A 13,213-nucleotide genomic window follows, 5' to 3' on the forward strand; every position below is an offset into this window, starting at 1 on the left:
GAACCGCCATGAACCGGCTCGAACGTCGGCTGACCAATCATTATCCTTATGGTGGACAAGGGGACGGGATCAGCTAATGGGATGCGAGCAATGGTGTTCTGTTTTCGGCTTGGTGGGACCGGTTGATTCACGGACAATCAGTCATGGAAGCGGCAGATGCTAGGAGACACGAAGGCCACCATTTCAATCAGCTCCACTGCATCTTGCACACACTCACACGAGCAAAAGCTCTTTGGTCGCGCGGTGAGGAGTGAAGAGGGGAGACTTGTACTCAAAGGGATGCATGGATGCACCAGGTGGGGTCGGCCATCCAAAATTCCCTCGCAGCTTCGGTTTGCCAATCAGAGGTGTACCACCCCAATCATCGAAGATTTGATCTGCGTGGACGAAAGCACAATTTCACCAGCGTAACTTAAGGTGCAGGGAGACGTAGCTTTGCCCATAGAATTGGGTGGTCAGGCAGATAAAAAAATCTACAACCGTGGATGGAATCCATGGTGGGTTGAGAGGTCCACAGTCACGCTGCAACGAGAGTAGGAATTTACGTCACCGGTGGTGCATAAATCCACTGTTTGACCTGCAAAATTCATCGTCGGCCGCCAGAAAGGTCCACGGGCATGGCGAGGTGGGAAGGGTGACCCAATCATGGTGCTATTTTCTCAGATCGTGGGAACCGCGATCTTCAACTGGGCTCTAGACGGGACGACGGGGAAACCCCAAATCTGTCCAAATTCGCCCTTTCTTCTCCGTCGATCTCTCTCTTCTTCCTTCCTCTGTTCTCTTCTCTTGAGCTAGGGAGGGAGACCAATAAAACAATGATGGTTCTTCTCTTCTTGTTCCTGGTCTAAGCACCTAGGGTGCCCCCTCTTCCCTTATAAAGGGGGAAGATGAATTGGGCCCCCTAAGTGGATCAACAAGGGGTGGGAAGACTGATCCATTAGGGTCCATTAGGGGGCCCTTATAGAATGGCCCCCCCATTACACATAGATAGGAATTAAAATAAAATAAAATAGGAAAAGGGGGAAAGGGAGGCCCCTTTCCCATGACAAAAAAACACAGACAGGGGATGCATGACAGTGCGACAAAAATGAGACGACTGCGAAGAAAACACAAGACACGACTAGGAAAAATGACAAAAACCAAAACAGGATAATCAAGCATCTCTTCACCCGGCTTTCGATGATGGTGGCCAGCAGCATGGACGACGTCATCGGTGATCCTTGATAACGTGCGCCATCTGTATTTTTCATAAAAACTCCCACAACTTAAGTATATCTTCTGATGTACATCAATTATTTACATGTGACTCTCTACGCCTATGTATAAGTATAGTTAACAACTCCAACAACCCAATTACCTTTATTGGCCTTCCAAATTAATTAACTATATCATCATATGGATTAATTAATGTTGGATTGATTTAACCCAATCAATATGTTGATTCTCTAACATGTGGGTTGCCAAGCTACACCTTGTGATCTACAAGATACAAAGGAGTGTGTATCTACTCACTAACGGAACCTATTCGTCATCGGTTACAGTGTAGTATGTGTAGTCCCTCATCCACTTGACACTCCTAGGATGATTTATGGTATGGTCTACTATCAAACCCTAGTCGGTCATCCGAGTTAGTACTGATACGTTTGGAAATTATTTGAGAACTTGTCTCCCAAAATTTCACTGCCTTGGCCAAGAACTTCATCGCATCGTCTTCCTTCAATTATCACCTCTTATACCAAGGGTGGACGAACCCATCTTGACCGCTCAATCATCTTCGTGAAATTCATGATGCACCCGAACTAAGACTATTTAGAATCCCATGATTAAGGACACATAGGTCATAGTCAAAGTACAACTGTCCATCCACAAGTCATCTTTGGTGCCTCACGTCTAAAGACTTTTTACACAACCATGACGTGAATCAACCCGATTGACACTTTGGCACCATACCATTCAGGGATTCGTATACATGAATTTAATGAACACTTTCTACAAAAGAGCACCCCTATATATCCTTAGTGTCTCCGCACTAATGGCTATGGGACCGGCCATAGCCATCATATGAGTGAGGTTAGATAGTGATATTCTATCTAATCACTTCAATGTCCTTGTTAAGTATTGTTTGAATAATTTACTAGTAATTCCGAACTCATCATTCTATGCTAAGTCGGATCATGTATTTATGAACTTTATTATGATCATCACACGTGGAATGAGTGATTGGCTTGCATGCCACATATTTTTTTATCACTCGGGTCTTCAAACATATTTATTCAAGGGATACTCTAAAAAGACACCAAGTATCTAGATACAATAACACTATCTAGACTCACTCGTATGATGGGTACATCTTATCCCATCAAGATTAGTGTAGAGACACGAACAAGAGATATCGGTTTCTCTTTAGGTGAAAGTTGATATATCTAGATATTCTAAATGTTATTTTAACAAAATAGGTTGATTCACATCAAGGTTGTGTAAACTTTCCTTAGTTTTGAGATACCAAAGACATCTTGTACATGGATGATTGTACTTTGACTATGACCAACCATTTTGTATTCATATAATTTAAATTTGTCATAGTTTTGGTGCAGCAAGAAGTTCACAAAGATGATGAGGGTCAAGATGGGTCATCTGCCCTTGATATAAGAGGAGACAACTCAATGAAGATGATGCAATGAAATGTTTGGCAAGGCAATTGAATAATAGAGTTATCTTATTTTTTGTATTTTTTTTTCAATGCATCAATATTAACTTGGATGATTGATTAGGATTTCAAAATTGACCAAAACCTAAGTCGTCATATGAGTTTCATGTGGGTGAGGGATGGTATGTGCACGATAATTGATGAGGCAAGGTTTTGTGGTGGATACTCCATACTTCATTTATATAATCTTTTGCATGAGATGTAGTTTTACACTACATGGGCTGGAAATCGAACCTATAGGTTTTTTTTAATGGATATATAGTTGAGTATATCTTAACTAATTTGGTTGCCCGATAAATGAATCTAGGCACATGCATATATCAACATATCTCTCTTGAGGAATCAATAAATTGCTAATTTGATGTGTACATGTGATTTGATTGTCATCTTAGTTTCACATGAATCACAACCCTAGAGCTCAACAGCTTTATGATTAAGTAGATGAATTTCCCAATTTTATGGATGATTTTTTATTTCTGAGAACTTATTTTGAGGTGCAATAATTGAACCTCACTAAATTACATTAAATGTTTATTAAAAATCCCTTGGAGTTAAGTTGGAAATAATAATAGTAGGCATGGTTGGAAGTAAATAAGGAAAATATCAAAATGATAAAGAACCTAAGTCTTCCCACCAAATTAATCTAACTTAGATGCCTCCTTGGCCACATTGACTTCTATAGAAGGTTTATTAAACATGTCGCCAAAATTTTAACCTCGCGCTAATGTTATATCTAAGGATCTTTCTTTTCACTGAACCAGGGATGCACTAATTCCAGAAACTATTGTATAGGCTTCACATTCAAGTCTACCCTTTTGAAATAATGTTTGATGTATCTATTTTTCTCTAGGATAAGTCGTAGAACAAAGGAATGACCATAGGCTCATGGCCATGTATTTTCCTAGTGAGTCTTTATCTGATGCTCAAATAAGGACTATTTGATTTTTATGTAGAAAATTATATATTTTATTTTCTTGATAGTAAAGTAATTATATTTTCCTGATCATGCTGCTTTAAAATTTGTTTTATGTATAAATAAGCTAAAATTAGGCTAATTAGGATGATACTATGGTTGGAATAATTGAATATAGAGATAAGAGATAAAAGGAAGTGAAAATGTGGTGGAGATCAACTTTCAGGGAAAATCTCAACCATTTTTCCCTATTAGAGAATAATTTCTTAATGAGAATTTACTAACCTTGAAAAGTCATAATCTTCCTTATTATGTACATATTGTCAAATTTGTTGTAATGGGAAATGCTCCAATATGGAAGTCTAATGAGAAGAAGAAATTTCTCGTAGACTATTGGGAGAAACCAGAACTGTTTTACTTACAAGTTGAGCATATTCCTAGGAGAGCAGTCTCAGCAGAATAACATATGAAGGCCATCAAGCTTTCTCACTCGTGTCCAGGTGAGGTCAGTTATTTTCAAAGGTCACAACTTACATGGTATTTGAAATTAAAGTTTTTTGGCATATATTGTTTAAAGATGATCATGACTTTTATTTAAAATGCCTATTATGCCAAAAATCCTTAAAATGAAAAAGAGATATCATATGCCCTTAATTTTCCTTAATTTTATTCAAACAGAAAAATATTTGCATTTATTTGATATAAATGGAAATAGAATAAAAAATTCATATATTTACACCTATATGCCAAGATTTGGTTCAGAAGACAAAAACTGTCGATGAAATCATCATAAAAAATAAGGAAAATTTGGAAAATGGTGATATATTGATCTAAATCTCCATAAATTCATAATAAAGAAGTAAGTCATCTTTCTAATTGAGAACCCCTAAAATTAATTTTTGAATCAATCTTAAAGCTCATCTGTCATCTCGTTCTTTGTTTATGGAATCCTCTAGAGTGTCATAAATTATTTCCCTTCATCTTTTGATGGATTGATGAGACTTTGTACCAAGATGAAAATTACTAAGTCATAATGCAAATCACTGTATTTATGACCAAATAAATACAAATACGCTCGATCAATTGAGGATTTTTAGATTCATATGAACATGAGAGATATCGGCCATATGTTTGTTCAAATGAATCTAAAAAAAGGTGATCAACAAGATGACACACGGTACCATGGGAGCACTCAGATCCTATATGACATGGGTTTCAATGTAATTGCATCTTGGAACAAGCCTTGTGAGTTTAATTTGAAGCTGGTGTCTCGTGTTCAATCACATGTACCTTCACAAACTTCATAATAATAATCTGATATACAAAGGTTTTATTTTATGGATGAGCATATAATGGCTGTACTGAATATTGGCTTGAAATAACCAGTATTCATTGGACCATAACATTCCAATTATTGTTCACCCTTGTGCAACGAAGGTACCGCGCTGATCCATGCTACTACACTACTTACACGAGCACCACCACATAGGTGCACCACGTCAGCTGCTCTCGAGGCCCCATGACTATAGTTTTTTTGCCTACAAACCTTCTTAAATTATTAAAAATTACTAGACATCCATAAAAATATTATAATTACAAACATTCGTATATTTTTAATTCAAAAGGCATTTTTAATGAAATTTTCATAATTGCTTTCTATTTTTCATCTTCTTTTAATCCATGCCACCTAAAAAATTATTATACAGAAAAAGGGATAGTTTACAGGAATCACTAACTTTAGCTCAAAAATCAAACTAGGATAGCTTTAAAAGCTGAATTTGCTTTTTTCTGATATTATATTTCTACTATTTGTTTCATTATTTATCAACTAAGTACTGAAAGTAATAAACTCAATAGATGTTGTTAATTTCATATGGCTTAACCTTCATAAAATTCAAAAATTCATAATGAGTATAATTAAGACTAATTAGAATGATATTTAAAATAATGTAAAACTTAAGACTAAAAAAATGGCACGATAATGGTTCAAATATCATAAAATTATGATGGCATGCATAAAATAATGTTCAGAACTAGGCATCAAAAGTAATGAATGATTGTACAAATGAATGCACAAGATGTATATTAGAAAACACTCTCTTACATGTAACCCTTTTCAAACTAAACTTTATAAAATTATTTCATCCTTCTATGGAGTTGGAAACCAGAGCTCTTATGAACTCATCAACTTGGATGAATCTCATTATGAAGAGAATATCACAGAGGAGTGCCTACTAGCCTTCTGTCTTCTTTACCTGATTATTGTGTTATTTCCATAAATTAAAATACTTTATGAATTCAAATACATATAAATGTGTGTCATCAAGCTGAAAATTATTAAATCTATGTTTTGAGTGATATTCTGATGTTTGAGGATTTAATGATATTTTAAAGACTTTTTTGACATCGTATTCTTAAACAAAATATATTTCTGATTCATATTATATTTTTAATGAATATTTTAAACTTTCATATGTTGAGATATTAATTTTACAAAATATATATTTATCATATATTTTTTTGACTTAGTATTCATTTTATAATGATTTATGAATGTATTTTTGCCTTAAAAAATCATGCCCGCCATGTTTTTCCATTCAATTTTATTGAATGGCGATCAATCAAAAACTTCGGCAATGACTAGCTGCTCTAATCATAGCAAAAAGGTACAATTATGATGTCAGGAATCGGGATGCTATATAACCCAATTATTAATTGACAAGTCATTTAATTTTTATTTGCAGGAGTGATGTGGACCAAAATAATAAAATTCAAGATTTAAATCACAATAACTGCCCTTTGAAGACCAAGGAATGAAATGGCATGTGAAAGTCAACAATTACGATGGAACATGTGAAGTGCATGGAAATACACACCAGGTTACATTGTCGAATATTCTCCTTTTTTCTAACAAGAATGGAAGGTGCCAGGTTATGCATTAGTGTGTTATTAAACATAGAAAATGATAAAAAATATAGTGATGTGGTGTGGTGCACGGCAACAAGGAGCCATATTAAAATGATTAAATAATCTTTAATAATTTTTGTTTTTGGATTGTTCCTCTATGCAGTGACACGTGGATTTCTCAGAGCCAACGATCATGGAAAATGAGGCAATCCCACCAATAATTAAATGAATGATGATGAACATTAAAACCACAAGCAGTAAACAAGGAAGTGTTTGTGTCGATTACAAGGAGAGAGAAAAAATGAACTAGTAGGGTTCCTCCAAGTTCAAAGCATGATAATCTGACGATCAAGAAGGCTGATTGAGCTGACATTTTGTGGGTTTCTTTATCTTCACCCCATCTTTCTATCCATACCCTTCGATCTATAAATATGTCCCTGGATCATTGTCAAATTCATCTTTAAACCTTGTTCTTACGCAAGTGGGCTAATCAAAAGCTACTAAGCATTGGAGATCCACCAAGTTTGTTCATCGTGTCCTGGGTGTGTGTGTATTAATATAGTTACTAATAGTTGTTATCGTGACTATATATATGTTGATGTAATTAATTAATATGGTTAGCTAATAATTATTATGGGCCACTAAAATTATTAACTATAATGATACATGGGCCTAAAGGGTTACATGGATAAGATCATAGGGGCATTGATGAATATATCTTACTTGATGGGTTTTTGAAAAAAAATTAAGTAAAATATAAATAGGGGAAGGGACACCCAATAATTTTACTCTCTGTGTAAACAATGTTAGTCATAGTCGATCGGCTCACGCCGCCATCGCAGAACACGATTCTTGTCGGACCAACCCGCGTCATTGACAGAGTGACATATAGTTGGTCGTGAGTAAAAAGCGGGTTTGGTAGATATAACCCCACCGTGTCGAGAGTCTGACCTTGGGATTGGTTAATTGTCATGGCAAAGGTAATTGGAAACTAGAGGCGCTTGAATCGAAATGGAAGCCTAGATTGAGACGGGTATAGCCCGATACGTGGTAGGAGATGGACTTTGCCGTAGAAATTTCCTTGGCTGACGATTGTGGCTTGGAGCTGTCCACTCGAAGCCTGGTCCCGTTGCATAGACCTTGCATGGTGTTCAACTTTCGGAGAAGGATCACGATGCACCCAATCTTGAGTCATAGCTTGTGGAGTGGCATTGTCACATCATCAATCGTATTGAGGAACTCGGTTGGATAGAGGGATTCATTGTCGACTTCGCCAAGAGGGATTACGTCGAAACTGAAGTACTCCATCAGTTCACGTGGGAAGACGTCGAGCACCATGTTGTTGACCTTGACCATATCATCGTTCAGAGGCATCAAAATTGTCTTCGCTGTCAATTGAGTTGTGCCATCTTCAAAGGTGTCATACACCCGTGCAATCAGCTCTAGAAGAGGGGAGACACACTGAATCTCAGCTGGAAGATCCACATCAGGGCCAACGTGTCCTTCTCTGACAGCAAGTAAGAACTCGCTCCACACTTGTTGGTCGGGCAAAATGCAGACGTTGGTTTGGAGGCAAAAAATAGAGCAATGGCGCCATACATCACTTTGGTTGAGGGACAAACTCACAATCATTGGGCGTGAGCCTTTCAGTATGACTAGAAGCATTTGTCTAAAGTCACCTCCCATCACGACGACTTTGCTGCCGAAAGGAAAACTTTCTAATCTTGCGTCGACGCTCTTCATCACATCTCGATTTGATCGATCTAGCATCTCGTACACATGGCGGTGCATCATTGGAGCTTCGTCCACAATTATCATGCTTGCTGACTGAATTTGACGGCCGATCTTGGAGTCAAGTGAGATTCCACACATTTAGATGTGAGTGACGGGAATCAAAATCTTGAATCTTGAGTGCAGCGTTCGCCCTCCATCCAAATGAAGCACCGTGATACCACTTGTCCCAATCGAGATGGCGTTGCGGCGAGAGGCCTTGATCTACGCAAGAATAGCAGAGTAGAGAAATGTCTTCTAGAGCCCCTAGGACCATCAACAAAGAAGACCTTGGCCTCTGTACCACATTTTGTCGATTGGATGGCTTCGAATACTGCATCATACAGTTGTCGTTGTTCTTCGTTCAGAATGCCTTGTAGGCTTTCCGCCGCAAAGATTGCATGCAAGATGTTGTTTCCTTGGCTTGGCCCCATTCTCTGTCTATCCGTTGGAGTTAGACGCCTTGGGGAAATACTGGGAATGTTGTGAGCAAAGATCCATTGTGGTAGATGATTGACTAGAGCACGCACAACACTTCTTGCCGTTCGCAAAATGGATGTCCTTCGACATGGTATCAAGGTACTTCTCGAGAAGCACGTATGGTTGTGAGATGTCACAATAGAGTAGCATCATTGTGAAGAGCTCGCGAACTTGACGGGGAGAAGCAACATCTGATGCCAACGCTTGAGCAGCTCTTTGATACGTGTCATAGACAACACCATCAACGGTGCGCAAATCTTCGTAACACGTCACACCTGGAACGTGATGAAGCATCAACCGAAGGTAGTATCGGGTAGTGTCACGAGGGCTCACGAAGTGCACCCTTCTGATACACTACAGTCGCTGACGTCGTGACCAATGTCGAGTGGAATCGTTCCACGTGTAATACGACGGGAAGTCATAGTACAATGTCCGCTTGGCGACTTCATCTTTCGTATGGTCCTTGTTGTACCGCATCCACTCCATGAGGGGTGGGCATACCGATCTGTCCATGATGTCACTGACCGGTTCGTCTTCATCATACACCACGGATTGCATGTTCTCGTCGTGAACTTGGAGGGCTTACACACTTGGGCACATCTTCTGCATGTTAAATTCACAGATCTGCCAAAAAATCTCCAATGTCGATACGTATTGTGCATCATGATACTGTTGGGCTTCATCGCGTGACGAAGGCTCTTGAGCTGCATCAGCGACGACACCATCTCTTGGAGCATCCTTCAAAGCTACTTTGGCTTGAAAGCGGTCGTGGCCCTTGTAGACATACTTGTACAGGTACTTCACCAACTAGATGGAAGAGCATATTTCCACATTGATGTGGTAGTTGAACACCTTACACAAAAAACTTGTTGTACGGAACAACCCAACAATTGTTGATGAGATGTGAACCCTTCTAGATGACGCGGACATCATTGCGGCACTGGTCGAGAGGGTACCCATCATTGTTACTTGGGGTGAGCTGATGAACTCCTTGGGAAACTTCTTGGAGCACTTTATGTCCTTCATGCACAGTTATCTTGGATTTGCAGGACCGCAAGGGCTATGTATCATATGTGTCGTCACACAGTCAAACAATTCCTTGTCGATGGGATCTGGTAACTCGGCACACACGATCTTATCGATGTCTTCAGGAGTCTTCAGCTTATACGGATCATCTAGTATCTAGAGCAAGTGTGCGTGTAGGAGACCACACTTCTGAAACTTGACAACGTACACACGACCTTTAACTTTGCCAAAAATTTCCTTGTCGATGATCAAACGAAGGAGCTCCTTCAGTTTCGACCAAAAAATGCGACAATAGAGGTCAAATCAATCTTACGCCTTCCGGCCAGGTAGCAGAGCTTCCGTGATCTCAGGCCAGTTTGGGTTGCAAGTCATCGTGATGAACAAATCTAGCTTTCTCATCTTTTGTATGATGGCCATGGCATCCTGATACAGCCCTTGCATGTAGCGCGGGCCGCCCGTGAAGGAAGGGGGGAGAATGATCATCCTCCCTACGAGCACGGCAACATTGTCGGTTGTAACTTGATCAATCAACCCTTGGAAGAGGCTTGCACGCAATTTCACCTGGTTGTAACAAACCCACAGCAAGCGAGATTCTTCAATCTTGTCATAAGCATCCACAACATATTCTTGAAACAACCGACCAGAAAGATGAAGCACTCTTGATGCATCTCGAACCATGAATTGGTAGGCATAAAACTAGTTCATCATCACGTTGCTTCTTTCCTTTAATTGTAGGCTTCACCTCGGACTACCATACAGAAAGAGCAGCACAAAGTGGAGCGGATCATAATTCCCATCAAGCTGATTCATGAACTCTAGGCCCCCACCACGCTTCTAAAGAAGAATGTTTCGCCTTCCATCCCCTTCGTTTTCGTGTCCAGGTAGAAGAACAGCGACTTCAGAGCCTGCGGGTTGATCGTACCGACGGTCGTGATCAAAAGGCCTGCCGACTCGTAGGTCAAACTCTTGGGTGGATGCAGAGTGAAGCGCTTCTTCGTTGTTCACTTGAAAATGGCGAACAAAGGGATTGGCCACACTCAAACAATCGTGGATCTTTTCAAGGATGATGCGATGTAGCTCAGGGAAGATTGAGCTTCGTCGGTCAATCTGGTAGTCTGTGTCATAGATGTAGATTTGAGTAAATTAGGGAGCCTGACCGACGGGGGGCATTAAAGCAATTAAGATCCCATGGTAGACGCCGCCTTGGATGCGGTACGTGTACAGGCCGGCATGGTTGTCGGCAAGCGAACAGTCAAAACTTGCACAGCTAGACGTGAAACCAAAAACTGAATTGTAGGCTCAAAGAAAATTGCGATAGTACTTTGTGATAGAAATATATGTGGCCGGCAAGCCAATCACACATTCCACATCTCGTTCCATATTCATTAATAGAACATGTTCATTATAGTGCACGCGTGATGCTTATAAGGAAGTCCATGAATACATTATCCGACTTAGTGAACTATGATGAGATTGTAATACGGAGATCACTAGTCTTTAAGCATGTGTTCTAAACATTCCTATTCAAAGGATACGCGAGAAGGATATTGAAGTATCCAGATAGAATAACACTAGATAACCTCACTCATATTATGAGTATGACGGTCCCGTAGCCATTTGTGTGGAGACACTAAGGATAGATTGTGGGTGCTCTTTAGTGGAAAGAGTTCACCGAATTGATCCGTACGAATCCCTGAATGGTATTATACCGAACTGTCAGGTTGATTCACATCATTGTTGTGTAAGTGGTCCTTAGACCTGAGACATAAAAGACGTCCCATGGACGGACGATTGTACTTTAACTATGGCCAACGAGTCTCTAATCATGGGATTCTAAACGGCCTTAGTTCGAGTACATCAAGAAGTTCACAAAGACGATTGAGTGGTCAAGATGGGATCGTCCATCCTCGGTATAAGAGGTGACAACTCATGGAAGACGATGCGAGGAAGTCCTTGGCCAAGGTAGTGAAATATTGGAGAAGAGTTCTCCGATGATTTTCGAATGCATCAGTACTAACTCGGATGACCGATTAGGGTTTTACAATTGACCAAACTGTAAGTCGTCCAAGGAGCGTTATGTGGATAAGGGATTATACATACATGAAAACTGATGACGAACAGGTTCCATGAGCGAGTCGATACACACTCCTTTGTATCTTCTAGGAAGCTAGGTGTAGCTTGGCATCCAAGTGTCGGAGACTTGACCTATCGATTGGGTTAAATCTATTTGACATTAATTAGTCTATATGATGATATAGTTAATTAATTTTGAAGACCAATAATGGTTATTGGGCTGTTGGAGTCGTTAACTAGACTGATACATGGGCCTAGAGGGTCACACACAAATGGTCTTTTGGACGTTAGAAGATATACTTAAGTTTTAGGAGTTTTTATGAAAAATACCTACTTAGTATAAATTGGGGAAGGCCCTGAACGAAATTCACCCAGGCCAAAATTGTTCAGGGCCTTTCCCCTTCTTCTCCACTCTCCCTACACCCCTCTCCATGCCCGATGTGATCAGAACAATGTAATGATGACAGTGGAGGTAGAACGGGGATCGTCAAGGAGAAGGAGGAGATTTGACTTGCCGAGGATCGCGTGGATACATCTAGAGGCTGCACACGTGAGCAGCTTGACTCATCACACTCTGGGATCCAAGAAATCACTGATGCAATCTGTGGAAAGGTACTTCATTTGAATGGTCTTGTTGATGCCGTTCGATTCGTTCAAGTCTTGCGATGCAAATAGTTTTGTTTTGTTCATCCAGATCCAGGCCTCTAGAACCCAACACTTTGCCTCCTCCTTCATCCCTTCCAACAGAGCAAGAAGCGGTGTCGACGGGTTGGGAAATGCCGACAACGCGACCTCTCCATCCTTCTAGCATAACTAGAATAGTTGGTTTCACTGACTGGAGCCAAGTTTGTGTTCTTGTATCCACATCTTTGATTGGCACGAAGCGCATCTTGTAGTCATGCCTCCGAGAGAATGTGGTTGAAAGTTTTCTACATTGCTGATGTAACACGACCTGTCGAGCCATCGCGTCACACCACAAGATTTATCCTATGAGAGAAACAACAATGAAGTACGATGTATGCAAGTTTAGTGGAAGAAATCAACGAGAAAAGTGGCTACAACCTGATCCGGGATGCGAGTCAGGTAACGACGACAGAAATGTCGAGCCTTGTCTAGGCTCCCAATGATCCGAGTGACGGCGAAGTGGGGGACAAATTACCGTCCAGCAGCGTCCACACCGTCATCGTTAACAAGCTAGCCCAACACCACCAAAAAAAGGTACTCTAACACGAGATAGTGGCTAATCCTATGTCATTATCAAGGATCTCTCTAGGAAGAGGAGCAGACAAGGACGGCACTGAAAGAAGTAAAGATACTATAAATAAGGGGGAGGAAAG

General features: G+C 40.1%; 1 protein-coding gene across 1 annotated transcript; it reads right to left on the reverse strand.

Moving 5' to 3' along the window:
- Window positions 1–7,718: 7,718 nt before the first annotated feature.
- On the reverse strand, window positions 7,719–8,731 carry LOC144716403 (uncharacterized). The gene is made up of 3 exons (XM_078591511.1): window positions 8,588–8,731; window positions 8,472–8,522; window positions 7,719–8,354 (listed from the first exon to the last, which is right to left on the reverse strand). Exons 1-3 carry the CDS (start codon window positions 8,729–8,731, stop codon window positions 7,719–7,721), a joined length of 831 nt encoding a protein of 276 aa, XP_078447637.1.
- Window positions 8,732–13,213: the final 4,482 nt, after the last annotated feature.

Source organism: Wolffia australiana, chromosome 2, assembly GCF_029677425.1.
Source record: "Wolffia australiana isolate 7733 chromosome 2, ASM2967742v1".
NCBI classification, from domain to species: domain Eukaryota; kingdom Viridiplantae; phylum Streptophyta; class Magnoliopsida; order Alismatales; family Araceae; genus Wolffia; species Wolffia australiana.